Raw genomic sequence first — 16,976 nt, forward strand, 5'->3', positions numbered from 1 at the left:
TATCAATTATCAATTATCAATTGAGGGTCATAAGCCAGTAAAAATGCAGCAACAGTTGTAGCAGTTTCAGAAATACAAGCTGAAAGCAATAGGGACTTTAGCTCACCCTGAAAGCCATGGATGAGCCAGAAATATTGTGGGAATTAAATGTCTGTTAAGGGATAGAACTGGTGGCAGTCTTTTTGACATGGGAAGATTTCCACAATACCTGTGGAAGTGTTTGAGGAGGTGTCTTAGGGGTCAGAGAGTTTCTCAGCTGAGGAGAGCATGGCAGTGAAAGCATGGTAGCTGAAAAATTCTTGCTATTCAGAAACATTCCTCTGCTTTAAGGGAATTCCATAAAGAGTACTCGAGTAAGTAGAGTGTTCTGATAATTGGGCACTTGCATTAAGTTACTGCTGAAGAAATTTTTCTGATGTGGCTGAGCAGTGTGAGGAGCTCAACCTGAAAGAGGTTTTGTTTCCAAACCAAAAGTCATTAAAAACGTAGGGGTTGTTACAGAGCTCTGATGCATAAATGAAACCTTGCAAACTTTAGCCCTGGAAGAGTGAGTGCTGGACAACATTGTTACAGACTTTTATGGAGATCACAATTATCCAAGTCACTCAGCAGGCAAATTTAGAAAGCCAACCTTCCTTGTATGTGGCTTTCTGAACCACTCTGCAGGCATTTAACTAGACTTTAGTTTCCTTTCTTTTTTCCTTGGCAGAGAGGAGAAATGGAAATACAGGAAACCCTTACAACCTTGTTGCTCTCAGAATCAGCAGGTCTCTGTTAAGGGTCACACTTCGCCATGCTACTACTGCCAGCACCTCTGTGGTGCACTCAGGACTGGATGATGAATCCATTTCTAGTAAAAATTTATACCCCTCCTGGAGACACTCTGCCATACGATGCACTACATCTCAGTGGTTGGAAACATCCTTCTAAGGCCTTCTCTACATTAGGCAGATTTTGGTAGCTGTTCAAATTACAGCTCTAAAACCTTAAAAGGTTTAAGATGAATGGTGAATTTGTGGAAAGTCTTATATGATGGGACTGCAAAGGGAGTGAGGCCAGTGCCACATTCCTTTGTCCCTTATTCATAAAATTAGTGACAAGCTGAATAAAAAAAACATTATGCTGAGCTTTTTTCATCTGTTCTTTAGCCATCCAACACAAGAAGAGAAAACTCCAACTCAGCATGAAGTCAAATCTGGAAGCTACTTACAAATTTTGTTCCAGCTGCAGATGGCAATCTTCAAGCCATTTGTCCCTGCCTGCATTACTGGAAGGTTACATGTTCCCTCAGGTCCAGGGCTCATCTTGCAGTCATATCCTAGCACCATACCCATGTACCAGGTTAAGTTAGTTCGTGTAAGCAGTTGCTTTCAATAACTCTGACCGTGTATGTCAGGGAGCTTTTTGGCACAGAGTACCTTGCCTTTCCCTCTTTCAGAGGCCAAGCAGATGCTTTTTATCCCCATGCACCAGGGAACCCTCCAAAGTCATGGAAAGCTCAAGGCAGTAGTGTGGCCGCACACTGAAGCATCATTTGCTCACTGAGCAGCTGCACAGGGTAAGGGAGAGCCCCACCTTGAGCTCAAAAGCCATGGGGCAGTGAAGACAGACTTCTTGGGAGCTCGAACACACAGGTGCTGGGACACTTTTTCCTGAGTATAAGATGTGTCTGTCTCCCTGCTATGTTGGTAGAAGGAATGCCTGGGGAAACATCCTGGAAAAGATGAGGAAAACAACCCAAGCTAAACGATGGCTAGCAACACTAAGACCTTAGAAACTGGTGCACACACTGCTCAAACCATGGACTCCATAAATACGCAGTATTTTCTTTATAGTCATTCAGGCTGGTTTACATGACCACTGCATGACTCCAGTCACTCAAGACAACTTCTGGGGTTTTTATTCCATTTTTCTTTATTTGGACAATATATATACACATATGTACAAAAACATCTATGCCTACTTTTTTTTTTCTTTTCCTTTTTCTACAATTTCATGTGATTTACAAAACAGGACAGCAAAATAACTTATAAAGAATACGAATACTGTACAAAAATAAAACTGATTAAACTGCTGGGAGTTGGTATTTTACAGTGTTACAGATCACTGGTTTGTAGAACAGCATTTTGAAGTATGTGTCCAGTCTGGTGTATGCTGGCCTAAGTCCATCTGCAAGCTGAAAACAGATCTGTAATGTCAGTCATGAAAAAAGTTCAAGAATTATGTTATATAGCTATATCTTTAAATCCATGACTTCTCTGTACTAATGGACTTTCTTAATTAAAGAGAGGAGCTGTCCTAACTTCAGCGCTATTAAGTACTTCCAAAATAGTACAAGTACATACAGTATTAGAGAACCTGATTTTCCTTTTCTTTTCCAACACTTGCAACACTATTCAAAACTTAACTTCAAGATGCAAGGATCTAACCTGCAGTTTGTTTTAGGTGTTAAAGCCATTGCTTGCTTTTACTGAAAGAAAAAAAAAAAACCAAACCAAATTAACAAAACAGTACAATGATATCCCCAAACCTGGTAATTCCCAATGCATTCTGTTAGTGATTAATGAATCACATTAATCCCATCTGTCCAATGCTGAAATACAGCATACATTACCATTTAGGAAGGGTTTTTTTCAGAAACAGGATTTTGTCTCTGGCAGTGGTGACACATGCCTTGCATGTCCCATTGTCCCACAGACTAAAGTACCTCCCACCTATTTCAGACTTTGCAGGAACGTTTCTTTAAGTGTGCATTCTTCCCCAAATACACAACATGGAAACCATGAAGCTGGCTATTTACTTCCATATATCAGTTAATCCTGGTAGCTAAGCCATCAAAACGTTTACATACTGATTTAGGAGCTGCTTATCAGCTGTCGCTTCTAGTTGTGGTTGACTGGATGTGAGGATGTCTTGTATTTCACAGGATCAAGGCTTTAGTTTTCCGGGTGCTGCATTTGTCCCACAAAATGGCAACAATCCAGACTGCAGGACAGAGACTTGAAATCTAGCTTGATCTTCAGAGAGAAGAACAAAGATGAACATAGATGCACCTTTGAATCTCATCGGGCTGCTCTTGAAACTGACCATACTCCACAAGGCAGCATTGAAAGTACTGGTAAGCAGAACACTTCCTATATTTCCAGATCAGTAGAAACACCAACACTACCAGCTTTTATTACAAAGAACCCATGTCTCTATGACTCAATCTGAATACAAGAAATTAAAGTTTGGTTTCTAACATAAGTGTTTCAAAAAGCTGAAACGGAGGTAGAAAGTGTGCTTGGTTTCCTGATGTTTTCACTGAAGAAAACACATCCCTTTTTATTCCACAGACTGTTCAATATCCCCAATGCTTTAAAAGAAGTTCTCTTTACATAGACAAAATCTATCATGAACTACACAGGTAAAAACACAGTATGCAAACTGATTTCTAATGCTGAAAGCCATATACAACTGTAGAGGAAAACACTCTACTCTCCGAGTTAATTTTTTATGTTTGTTTATAGGAAGCAAGCTTTTTATCAGATAAAACAGTAAGATACTATAATTGCAGGTGTGCTAACAAGATCTTTTATGTACAGAATTTTACAAGATGACCTAAATTCATCTGCAGTGGAAACATTTTGGGTTTCAGTGTAAATACTGACAAAATTAATCTGGCCCTATGTCTCTGCAGTAGGGCTGCACCTCACCTTCCTCTTCTGGAGGAAGGGGTAAAAACAAAACAGAAGAACATCTCTGGAAAAAAATAATGTGTAAACAGAATTCTCCCCCTTTATGTAACTGGGGAGGGGAAAAGTATGTCACCGATAACCTCTTAAATTTCACGCTTTTTAACATTAAAAAAATTGAAATATTCACTAATGGGCACATCTGAAAGTTTTCATTCAGTGATCTTGCTGCACCTTTTAAGGATCAAAAAATAGCTTTAAAATAAAAGTAAACATTGTTTTTATCAGCATTTGATGTGCCATGCATGACACAGGTACAAAGTACTAAGAGAAGCTTATGTCATAAAGGAGTATTACAAGACACCTTCTGTATTTCAAATTAGCTTGTGGTATTCCCCCATACTCCAGAGAAAGAGCAATCAAGAGATACAGGAGCCCTTCCAAAGTGCTCCTTGCAGTAATTTTAGGTCTTTCCATTAACAGAGTGCTCTTAAGAAAAGGTCTACTCTCTCCATAAACACACACAACTCCCTTGGACTCCAAGGGAGTGAGGCCATCGTATGAAGAGAATAAATCTTTAAGGCAAGTGTAGGAAGAGAAAAAGCCTTTTAAAAAGCAGCAGTTTGTAAAGATGGTAGCTGCTTTGTGCACCCACTCAAACAAACCACAGAAGAATAAAGCACTGTTAGTGGCATTTCTTTAGTACAGTACTGTATTACTGACAAGTAAAGTATAGGATCATATGAGAGACATATTCTTCAGCTCCCACATGCCCTCCACATTACCTAAGCTGAGTTGTATTTTTCTAGGTAAGTGAATAAAAGAGCTAAATACACACACAGTCAGAAAATTACTGAGCTCTTTATGGGGACTTTTTTGCTTTAAGTATCTTCTTGAATCATACGTGTTTTTACTGGAAAAGTCCAGCTGATATTCAAAAGTATAGTTAATACAAAGAAAAAGTAAAAATACCTATTTACTTTAATGGGCCTTATTTAGTATAAATTCACCTTATCTCAGTATATCAATCAGATACTATTGCTAACATATGTAATGTTTGTCTTAATAGTCTCTTTAAATGCAGGATCGCAGAAGATACACAGAAGTAAACCCACTTCTACAATGTGCTATGGAGTTTTTATCTGAGTTAATGTGACTCGGAAAGTGTTTTTACTTAACAGACTCTAAATACAAGCAGCATTACACTGTTCAACAAAACATGTTCATGACACAGCAATCACAAAGACTTTGGGGTCATGCTACTGTGGTGGCACAGGCCAGACCGCCCAGTCATATGTATGTACACCAGTATCAACACATTACATTGGAAGAGGTGGTCGCCTCCTCGCTGGCTGCCCCTTCCCTCCTCTCACCCCACGCTCCACTTGTTCCAGACTGTTCTCAGGGCAGAGCCACGAGATGGAAGATGGGGAGGGAGATACTGAGTACTTTTTTTTTAATGCCAGCTACATGTGCTTTTGGACAACGAGGGTGACCAGCACCGCAGTGGATGCTCATGCTCTGGCACCACGGCCTGCATCCTCGCCACAGCCTGCCTCTTCCCCACTCCTCCCCCAGGCCCAACCTGCCTTCACGAGGAGCTGCTGGAGCTGGACTTTTTCGATCGCTTGATCATGCTGGGGTGGAATTCGGTGTGGCGGCGGGCATGCTTGGTCAGGTGGTCGCTCCGCATGAATCGCTTCTCGCAGAGGGGGCACCGGAACTGTTTCTCTCCAGTGTGGGTTCGGTAGTGCCGCGTGAGCTCGTCAGAGCGGGAGAACTTTTTAAGGCAATCAGGCCACGTGCAGGGGAATGGTCGCTCACCTGTAGGGAAGAAAGGATAACAAGAGATTTAGGGTGGCAGGGGTAATGCAGATTGGCACATGCCAGCTTTTCTGAGGAGCCAGAGAACATGCTGCTGAGGGAAAAAAGCTGCTTTTGTTTCCTGCCATGGTGCCAGCGTCTGTGGCGTTGTTGATAACTCACTTCATCAGGTTTCAGTCTCACCTCAAGTAGAAGCCAAAAACCCCTCCAAATGCATGAAACTCACATTCTAGTGGAGAAACCTTACATGACCTGAAGACTGTCAAAACAACAGATGAGCTCTGCCTGTGCCTGTATGTTTATCATGTTGGTCTCACTACAGTAGCTTGGGAAAGGTATGCCAGAATTATTCTTCTGAGACTTCCATTCTACTGAATTATTTGTAGATGATGAAAAATGATGCAAAATGATGCAAAAAAAAATCCTTCACCTAGGACAAGTCATTCCAGACTAGGAAGAACTGAGCAGGGAGGCATGGGGAAGAACAGTGAAGCCTCAGGACTCCAAACATGTATGGCAAAACTGCTGCACCTACAGAGGGAAGTCCCATGCTCCCCTTCTCCCTCTGGAAATCCAAGGTGTTCCAGCAAGTATCAATCTCTTAGACAGCTGATTTGAAGACAGGAAATACACCTCATTATTCATATTCTATCAGAATAAATGTTTGCTATAGTGATGAAAAACAAACCCAAACACCTTAACCTAAACACCACCACAGCTCTGCTTTTACAAAACAAGGGTGCAAGTATTGAAGGGTGCTCCACGTGCCTACAGTTCACCTTTGTGGGTTGCACAGGCTTTGCCTTCAGGCACAAACACAGTGCCTCTGGAGCAACAAGGCTGACCCTAGTATACAGCAGAGATGGAAACTGAAGGTGTTTAAGTTCACATAAAAGCTTTCCACCATGCACTGCTACAGGTTTGATGCCTTGATTTACTTTCTTCAGAGCTTCCTGAAGGGAATATGAATGGCACCTCTAAGACAGCTATTTATAGTCAACCATGAAATATAAAAACTATCATAGGAGTTTTCCAGCCTAGAAGAGTTGGAAAGAAACTTAGGAACTCCAGTATTTCTTGGTACTGTGAGTTTTGGCACAATAGGTGAGCTCATTTTATATTCACAGTTCAACAAAAAAGGAGTGATTTACAAAGTGGGTCCTGGAATTCTCCCCAGACACAAAAGCAGAGAGAAAAAGCTATAGACTTGAATGAACTGCCCTGAAGCCAGGAGGCCAACAATTAGTAGAAAGTATGGTAGAGTTGCAGGAAGGGACTCACTGATGGCATCCAAAAGGCCAAAGAAGGATAAGAACAGGCCAGGTCAGCTGAGGCACAGTCACACCGGAGGTGTTGAAAGCCCTAGTAAGCCTTCCCGAATAACACTTCACTGTTTGGGCTCCTAATTATTTGTGCTCCTTAATAGGCTGCTGTCCTATTCCAGACCAACCCCTGTACCATGGAGCTGAGCTGGATGAGTTGGACTGTATAGGTCACAGCATAGCCCTGTGGCTGCTGCCCCTGTGCTTGCCTCCTTTGCCTCCTGGTCGTGCTGGTTCTTAGGCAGGGGAGAAGGATGGAACAGACGAAGTCAAGCCAGCTGCCTGCCTGAGGCAGAGCTGCCAATCATTGTGAGCCAGGGCTATTTTGTTTCATATAAATGCATTTATTGGTTCCCTGATACACACTTTTATACATGGTTGGAAGACCTTCTGAACAACCAGCACCTGTATAAAACAAATTAATTAAAACAGTATGTAGGGTCACATGTGCCTGAAGGCCATGGCCTCAGCTAGATACTGGAGCAACACTGGGAGCTGTACAGAGGCCTCACAACATCACCCTTGCCCAGTGCCAGCCCTTGGCATCTGAGGCACGCATTTCACTTGTGCTGCTTTTATGCAATCTATCTCATGGTTTCTGTCACAGCTCCTGGAGGCAGGTGGCAGTGTGAGGTGCAGAACAGCGTTTTTGCTCCCCCTGGGAGTGTGGGAGGAGTGCTATACATCTTGCACACGTGGAGCCATCTAGTATATGCCTCTGTGTCGGGCACTTACACTCCAGAGCAGTGGGAGCAACTGAGGCATCCTGTCTCATCCCCATAAACCACATTTCCAACCATCTACCTCAGGACAGCTCTTCAGTCTGCAGAAGTGCCCAACTGTAAATAGGATATTTGGTGCCTAGGCTGGAAAACAAGCACTAGTCTTTGGGGAGCAGCACCTACATTTTAGGCATGGTACTATCCAACCTGAGTGTTTAAAAGTGTTTGAAATCTTGCCTCAAGCAAGAAAGCAAAGAAAGCAAACTCCTCCTCCATGCCCTCCTGGAATTTCATGTGGGAAGATAAATTGAAGCCTTTCTTCTGAAATTCTGTCTGACACATGACAGGAAGACCATGACCTCCATCATCGCTACCCCAAACATCCATTGCACATGCCAGCGGAAAGCACTCTAAGGTTATACAATATAACCACAAAGCTTTAGGGAAAGGCAGGGCTTGCTCAGAATCACTGGAGGATCACCTCACCTGCTGTGCCTTTGCTACTGTAGTCTGCAGGGAAACAACCCTGGGCTCAGCCAGAGGAGGACATAAAAGCTGTGGGAGCCTGGTATGGTGCAGAGACACCTGGCTACCAACAGGAAAGCTGCTGTGCGTGAGGATAGGGACACAACAGGGATCACAGGCAGAAATGGGTGGCCACGCTCCCTTTGACACACCTGGATACCACCAGCACTGCCCCCCATCCACTGCTGAGCTCCCAAGTACAATAGTGAAGAATGGCTTCACTATTTCAGCAATACAAACCTTCAGAAGCTGTCACAGTCACTTTGGAAGTGCCTATAGAAAAGTAGGCACAATCCCTGACACCTGGATGCATTAAACTCCATGCTTCTCAGAAGCAGAGACAAGTACGAGGGAGGCTTTTCCAGGACCTGAGGGGTCATCTCCGAGACTCGAAATTCACTGCTTCTCTTGGTCACAAAGCTATAAGGGATGACACCAGCCCAAAGATGCGGTACCTCAGTGACAATAGATGCAAGGTAGGCATGGACTGTGTCTCCAGGAAGCACTTAAAGCAAGGCAGAGATGGCTGATAGCATGTGATAACTGTCCACTCAAAGCAGCAGCAGAGATGTCTGTGAAAGAGTCCTCTGAGAAAACAAGTCTTGCAGCTCAAATGCCTGCTCGGCAGATAGTGGCCTAGAGGGCTGCAATGCAAGCCAGTGCTGCCTCCATCTGGAGATACGGATTTCTGTGTCAGCTCAGGCAATGCATATCTTTTCGTTACAATTTTTCTCCCTTAGTTTTGGGGGTAGTAATGCTAAAGCTTGAAACAGCAGAATAAAACATCAACACACAGTGCTGTTATACACTGTTCCCCTCAGTGGCTGTATGCTGCTGACTTTTTAAGTTATGCCTTCAATGGGATTTTCCATTGAGAGATAAAGGAAAGCTCTGTGGTACATCATGATAATTAGAAACAATGTGTGATTGGATTCTAACACAACAGACACAAGAGGTGAACAATTTTCTTTAAAAAAAGAGGTAAGTATGTATATACACATATATTCAGGGCAGCTTACAGAAGTAAAAAGTGAATGAAGAACTGATTTATAGGTAATAGAAACAGGTGCATCTGCAGACTCCCATTCTTTGTAATGTGTGGCACCAAGAAACATACTAAGAAACAGTTTATTTTCAGCATAAGTTAATAGTGGTGCTTCACAGGTCTTCTCTACAGTCTGAAGAACTCCTGCTCCTGTAACCTTGGCTTACTTTGAATCCCATATGGATGTAAAGGTCTTTGCAGATCCTTTTAATCTTAGCCCTCTTGCTACACCTGTCATTTTTTATTTGTTCCTTCTCCCCTCCTTCTATGACAAATATTTAGTTTGTTCTTTCTGTACAAGTATAAACTTTATAATCAAGCTACTTTGTATGACCTGAGGTAGGTCCACTTCATCCTGAATAGACAAAAAAAAAATCTTTTTCTTCCTACCCTGAGACTTTTCAGATTTTTCCACACTGCAGAAAAGGTTTCTGAAAAAAAGAACACAGAGTGGGCACAAGCAGACTCATTAACATAACTACAGGTAGTAGTGGTATCCTGATAAGTCATCTGCCTTCTCACCACAAAATGCATGGATGCTTTATGCATGGATGAAAAAGGTTCAGAGCTGCAGTTCATGGTTTTAATACACACAGAATATCTGCTGCCTCAGGTATCTCTCACTTTTCTCCCCAGTTATTTTCCCCACACACCCTGAGTGAGAAATGAATTTCCTGTGGGACACTGGACTTTGACTGAATGTCCACATGCAAGATACTCTGGTGAAGATAGATCCTCAGGGTAGACAGATTGGAGGCCTTTAAAGCAAGCTTTTTCCTCTTCTGAGATATTCAAAAATCAGATCATTAAAACACATAGCAATCAGGTACAGATAGTGGCGCAGAGAGAAATCAGCAGTGAGGATGTTAGGGACCATATGCTAAAACCAACACTTTCTAGAACAACTAAACTGTGGCCATCCAACTGCACAACAGATCAGGCGACGGGTGGGTTCCAGCAAGGGGTTTATTCTGCCAGGACCTGGGATTAAACACAACAGGTTTTAAAATGCTGCTTTCAAAAAGTATTTAGGATGTTCCAATATTCTTAAAACTACCACTCAGCATCTGCTTGGACATACAGGTGTTTTGAGTCTCTTTCAAAAGTCCAGATGCAAAACCACGTGCTACAACTTGCTGCTGCTGCCTATAAATTCCAGGAATACTGTCTTGCTGTTATCCCACTGTGACACAGTATCAGATGCAAGGGATGCCCTTTCAGCTTCTCTGTCAGAGCACAAACCTCTTTGACTGTTGCAAAAGGCCTTCTCTGAGGGACTGTGCCTCCATACACAGAGAGAGAGTCAGGTAAGCTACTTGGGAGAGGAAGGATCTTTCCAAACCTCACCAGAGGGCTAAGTCTATGCTTTTGTAGATGAGACAAAAGCCCTCAGCAGTATGTTCTTGGATATGTGAGACAAGTTCCTAGCTCTTCTCCTTCTCTGGCTTATCTTCATGTGAACTTCCTCCATTCTGCAGTAATACTTGAATATTAAATGAACAATGGAGAGAGAACAACTCCTTAGCCTGGTGCTTAGGGCACTTAGCTGGGATCAAAGGACATTGGGTTTAAGTTCCTGTCCTGTATGAATAGTCAAATTTCCTTGCTAAGAGGAAACAGCTTTGATGGGGAAAGGAGGAATCCAATTTTACATGCATTCAGAAAGATAACATAACTTTGGGTATTTCACTCTGAATTTATTAGCCAGTGTTCCAATAGACTTTCCCCTCAAGTTTAAGGGATTTACAGAGTGCACATTCATCATAACCTGAATACACATGGTGAACTGCACTACCACAAGTGAACAAGCATCTGAAATTTTCTTTGCCATCACTCCCTCAGATGCTGTTTCTTCAATCTTAAATTGGCCCTTCCCTGCTCTTCCAGCTGCGGCTTGGAAGATATTCAAGGCCAGAAGCACAGGAGCAGCAGCTCGGTGCACAACAACACAGCAGCCAACAAAGAAGAACAAAGGAGTTCCTGCAGCAATCCTAACAGCTGGCACTGCAAGAAACACAGGCTAACAAGAGCAAAGACACCCACCACATGCCAGAGCACAGTGGGCAGAACTCTGTAAAGCCGCAATTTCAATACATCCATCTGGAAGCAGGAATTGTGCTCTTGTGGATAATGCCTACTCACTGCCTTTGTCCTACATGTGAACTTTGTCATGCTGATTTAATTGATAAACTTTTCTGGAGCATTTTCCTACAAGTGACACACACACACCTGCTTAAAATCTTTAATTTTTTTTTTTATCAGAAAACAAAACAACTGGGAATCAGACAACTTTGAATCTAATCTTGAGGATTTCTGCCTACCCTACTCAGCTGGCAAGGCTCCCAGTCAGTATCATCATGTTTCTCCAAGACCTGGAAACATGCCCATTAGAACTCCAGCAATTTGTGCATTTTCACCACTGTATTTCACACGGCAATTTAACAAAACACGGTGAATTTAACAAAAAATGGGTTGTTGCCTCCACTTTTTGATCTTGGGTCCTATTCTAAAGGATGTGGCTAAGAGACATAGTATGAGCTGGATAGGAGAGTCTTAAAATGCTAAATTTCAGATTATGCTCAAACAAAATTACTGAGAAAGATCTCAGTGAGCAGAGGACTGTCAACATACCAGCATCTGTAGATCTGTTAAGTGAGATAATCTAGAGACAAATAACAAAGCAGTACAGTTGAACCAAACCAATACAGGGTCTGGTCCAACACCATGATATCTGGATGCCAGCAACAGGCAGCTGCAGTGCCTGTTTTTACTGTCTACTAGAAATGCTCCTCTACTTCCCTGTGCAGACTGTCAACCTTTGGGTTCACACCTCTCCTAAGCCCTGCTTCTGAGCGCTGGTGAGAGCCAAATGCTAAGAGCACTTAGGAGTGCCTCAGCTGCCTGGTGTAACAAAACTCTTGGCATTGTCTGGATCCACTTTACATGATGATACAGTTGGCTGAAAAGCCTAGCTGAAGAGGGATAACTTTTCCCATATCTGGGTTTCGAGCAGCTAAACTCTTAATTAAAGGCATGTGATGTGTATATGAAATTCCTATCAATCCTCAGCCTCCCCAGGCAAGTACATACATACATGTCCAGTAGGAGGAAGAATCTCACAAGCTACTTTTATGGTAACTTTCTGGCCAGGAAGGAGAGACAGAGAAAATCTGGTCTCAGTGGTCATGTGCCCTTTAACTGGATTATATTCACACCATAGCAAACATGAATTTTGTACAGCTTGTTTCTCCTACCAGTTTCTCTCCCTGCCCTTTGCCCTGCACTCCCTGGCCAGGCCTCCTGACTGAGATTGTTAGTTTGTTTTCGTATATCTTCATTTTCCCTGGAATCCTCTGGCCTGCACATCCCTCTGTATTAAGCTGTTCCCCCTTCTCTATCTTTGAGGCTAATAATAACCCTACACAACACTTGCTCCAAACCCACCTATTTAGAGAATTCTATGCATTTTGAAGGTGACTCTGCATACCTGCTGTTGCTTGTCTTTTTCTTGGTCAGATGGGTCCTTCACCTTTTCCTGACCTCTGTACCACTTCCGGGGCTTGGATCTTACCTAGGCCTAGCAGCACAAGGGGGCTGTTTGCACAAGCAGGACATGCAGCGCCATCTGCTGATCTTTTTCTGTAAAGATCAACTCAAAAGACAATTTCTGATGAATGGCTAATTTGGGCCTTCTGGAAATGAACCAACACTATCATCAAAGGCCCAAACTTCAAGCAAACAGTTCTATAGACATTTTTAGTATCTGAAGTATGGAACCTTTGAACCAACAAGTTCAAAGGACGGTTATTAAGATACAGACCTCTAACCTCTGAGCATCAAGTTTTTGCCTTCTATCCTTGTACCTTGATTTGGTTTCTTGCTTAGCATTAAGCTACCAAAGATGAGCTCGAGAGCTTTTAGATTCCCAACCACTGCACAGAAAGAGAAGAATCCAGAGCTTCCCAGCTTGCTTTGTTAGGATTAATGAATAAAGAGAACTATGAGTAAGCACAAGTTCAGGGGTGTGAACAGAAACTCTTAAGCCATTCTCCAAGATAGAAATACTGGTATTAAATATTAAAAAGTTAAGGCCAGGAAGCTTCTACTGGTGGCTGTGCACCTACTTCCACTAAAGGCACACTGCAGCAAGAAACCTAATTGGTGGCCTGGTGAAAAATAGCAGACAGATGAGAGAGACATTATTTGGAAAAAAGGAAATAAAATGGTACTAAGGAGAGTCCACTAATGTTCTGCAATATACAGTTATCAATAACTCCAGAGGTCCCACTGAATCCCACTGTTGCTAAGGAATTGTTGTCATCTATAAAAAATCATTAACATTATCAGTATCGTTTAGCATTTCAGTTAGCTACAATTAACTTCACATTAGGAAGCTCTGAAAGTTCATTACTCCTGGATGTCTGCAGTGATTTTAATCATACAGAACTACCATGACAGTACATCAGTGTGTCTGAGTCAAACGCCTCATGCTTGGAGCTAAGGCCACCCACTTGTGAGCAGCACATGCTAAACCTCATACCACTTCAGCAGTACTTATTATAACACTACTGCTTTACAGCAAGCTGTGTGGGTTGTACAGTACATTAATTTACATGTCATCACACAGAATGCTATCTCAGCCAACATCTATTCTGGTTCCCTTATTGTGGTGAATATTTGAGCATGGGGTAGTAAATGGAAATGATCATGAGACAACATTTTGGAGAGCACCAGTTACACTCAGCCTCCAAAAGAGCATCTGAGCTGCAGTCTCTGAGCTAGTAACACAACAACCCTTGGCATTGGTCATGAGGCCAGCGCAGGGTCACCACTGACCATTCTCTTTCCCAGTTAAAAGAGAAAGTCTAACCTTAGAGCTCATTGCTGAGCCATATCCAGTAATCCTACCCCCTTCTCTCCAGCTTCTTGAGGTAAGCACCCAGCAGATCTGCCAGCAGGGCACCAGTAGGCAACCAGCACCACTCTTCCTCTACAGTGCACACCTAGGCACACCAGCGAACTGGAGCAAGACACACCAGTGAACACCAGTGAAGCTGAGCCAGGAGCTCACATGTGGTCATATACTACCCACCCCATATTAAATTCTACGGCAATGCCTGACAGTACATTCCTTGGGTGATAACTTATTTTGTGTTATACTGCTAACCATCACCACCAACAGACAAAACCCAAAAGACACCATCATTGACAGAACTGATGTGAAGCACGTTAAATGTCTTGGCAGTGTATGTCTCTTTTGATTCATTCCTTTCTGTTCCTGCATACAACCCTTTAATTCAGAACATTATTAAAGCAGCCTTCTGTACTCCACTGTGGTCCCAAGAGCAATTCAGACCTATAAACGTTTTTATTCAATCACTTGCACTGAAGGTCTAAAAACAACAACAACAACAACAACAACAAAAAAAAAACAAACACAAACCCACCGAGACGAAAACCAAGACACGAACAGAGAAATCTGCAGCTGCTGTCCCCTTGGGACTAGGCTACCGCAGATACGCTTTATTTCCAGGTTTCCATGTTGCCACACCCTCCAAGGCGCCCGGGCAAGGGCCGGGAACGGGAGCACACGGCTTGATGAATGAAGCCCTTGTGGAACGCGTCAAAGCTGGATCGCGATAACCGAAAGTGCGAGGCGCTGCCGCCGTGAAGAGCGGTCTCGGCCCTCCCCGCAGGGTGCCTCAATGCCCTGTGCCGAGGACGCGACAAGGGGCAGCGACGGGGCGGTTCGGTGAGCAGCCGGCAGCTATCTGCTCCACCGCTACTCGAGCGCCCGACACCGGCTTTGGGTGACGCGCTTCCCGAGTTCGCCCATCCAGCCCGCCGGAGGGGGGTGTGTCCGCAGCCCCAGAGGTGCAGCTCGCTCACCGACGTGCAGAGAGAGGCCGCCGCCGCCCTCTCCCGAGCCGAACCGGCAGCGCCGCCAGCCCCCGCTCCGGCTCCATGGCCCCGCGGCGTCCAGTCCCCGCAACCGAGCAGAGCTCACGGCCAACTCTGTGGCCCAGGCGGCGGGTTCTGACGGCTGGAGCAGCGAGAGGGGCGCGGGCGGGGGCTGCGCTGCCCTCGCCTCCCTTGCGGAATAGGCGCCGAGTTCTGACCCGGTGCAGGCGCTCGTTCGCCTACAGCTGCAGGAAACCCGAATCCCGCCGCCCCTCTCGTTCCCTCGCCGACGCCCCGAGCGCATTCGGCATCTCCCGCCGCCATCCTCCCAGCCGCGCCCGACACGCGAAGTTCGCTCCGCTCCCCGCTATCTGCCCGCCGGGGCCCAGGCCGGCTCCCGGCCGGTGCAGGTGGGAGGCGGGCAGGGCGCGGCAGGAGGCTCTGCCGCAGCCCCGCCCGGGGCGACGGCCAGCTCCCGCCGGACAAGGGGCGCCGACGAGAGCTGGGGGGGGAGGAGAGCGGGGGGGCCGTGAAGGAGAGAAAGAGCAGCCCCGAAGCCAGATCGGCCTCGGCAGGGCAGCGGGGGCGCGCGGGGATGCCGGGCGCGCCGCTGGCCGGGTTCATCCGAGGACAAGCGCTCGCTTCCGCCCCCTTCCCTCCGCCACCGCTGACCTGTGTGCACCCGGTAGTGCGCCTTGAGGTGGGAAGACTTGCCGTAGACCTTGCCGCAGCCGCTGTAGGGGCACTTGTGCCGCTTCTCGGCCGCCAGCTTCCCCTTAGGGGCGGCCCCGGCGGCGCGCAGACGGGGGGGCGGCCCCGGCGGGGGGCTGCGGGGCGGGCTGGAGCCCTGCTCGGTGGCCGCGTCGCTGTCGGAGCCCGCGTCCTCGTCGGGGCTCTCCACGCTGTCACTGCAGACGGAGGGGGCGGGCAGCGGCCGGTACTTGTTCAGCTCCAGCAGGCTCTTGGCGATGGCCAGCAGGGCGCAGTAGTCCTTCCAGGCGTCGCGGGGGTCGCGCAGCTCCCGGGCCGCCTCCACCTCGCCCGGCACCTTCAGCCGCGCCGCCTCGGGCACGGCGGAGCGGTTGGAGATGGAGACTAGGCACTGCGCCGCTACGAAGTCCACGTACGCGACGGCCGACATGGTGCGGCCGCGCCCCGACGCCAAGGGGGGCTCCGTCCGCTCTCAGTGCTCGTCCACCGGGCCGACCGCGCCGCCACCAGCCATGGCCCGCCCGCGGCGCGGGAAAGAGCGGGGCGGAGGAGGAAGGGGGCGTGGGGGCGAATAAATAGCGGGACGCCGGGCAGGTCCTTCACCGCCGCCCCCCGGGGGCGGCGCGCAGACGGCGAGGGGGGAGCGCCGCCCGCGCGGCCGGCCCGGGTCCGGCGCAGGGTCCGGGGGAGAGGACACCGCCCGCCCCGCGCCCCGCGTGGTCCTGCCCGGGGGCGGCCGCGCCGGGGCCCATCACGTCAGGCGCGGAGCCCCTCCCGCCCCGGCCGGTCCGCGGGCAGAGCCGGCCGGCTGTGTTTACTTTCTCCCCCCACCACTCACGGCGCCCCTTTTCTAGGGGGGGCGTGTCCGCCGGGCGGCCTCCCCGCCAATCACCGCGTTCCCTCCCCAGGCCGCGTGCTACTCCGGGCGCCCCGCCGCGACCGCTTAAAGCAGCGATGCCGAGGGTCCGCCGGGGGCGGTACGGCGGGGGCGCCGCGGCTCCGCTCCCCTCCGCGGGGGTCGCGCCGCCGGCACGGTCGCAGCCCGGAGGAGCCGGCGGCGGCCTCGGGCGGGGGCTCCCGGTGGGGGCGGCGCGGGGCGGCGGCGCCGAGCGGGTTAAGTGGCTCCCTGGAAGTCCTACGGTCCCAGCAACGGGCCGACCAATGGGAAGTGAGCCGGCTGATGTCACTGGCAGCGCCCCGCCAATCGGCGCCCTGTCCCGAAAGGTGCGCAACGCTTGGAGGCGCGGGGAGC

At 47.1% G+C, this 16,976-nt stretch overlaps 1 protein-coding gene across 1 annotated transcript; it reads right to left on the reverse strand.

The window, feature by feature from the left end:
• Positions 1-1,888: 1,888 nt before the first annotated feature.
• On the reverse strand, positions 1,889-16,693 carry KLF9 (KLF transcription factor 9). The gene is made up of 2 exons (XM_066339462.1): positions 15,686-16,693; positions 1,889-5,498 (listed from the first exon to the last, which is right to left on the reverse strand). Exons 1-2 carry the CDS (start codon positions 16,152-16,154, stop codon positions 5,266-5,268), a joined length of 702 nt encoding a protein of 233 aa, XP_066195559.1. The 5' UTR covers positions 16,155-16,693; the 3' UTR covers positions 1,889-5,265.
• Positions 16,694-16,976: the final 283 nt, after the last annotated feature.

The sequence above is a fragment of the Sylvia atricapilla genome, chromosome Z (assembly GCF_009819655.1).
Source record: "Sylvia atricapilla isolate bSylAtr1 chromosome Z, bSylAtr1.pri, whole genome shotgun sequence".
Lineage (NCBI taxonomy): Eukaryota > Metazoa > Chordata > Aves > Passeriformes > Sylviidae > Sylvia > Sylvia atricapilla.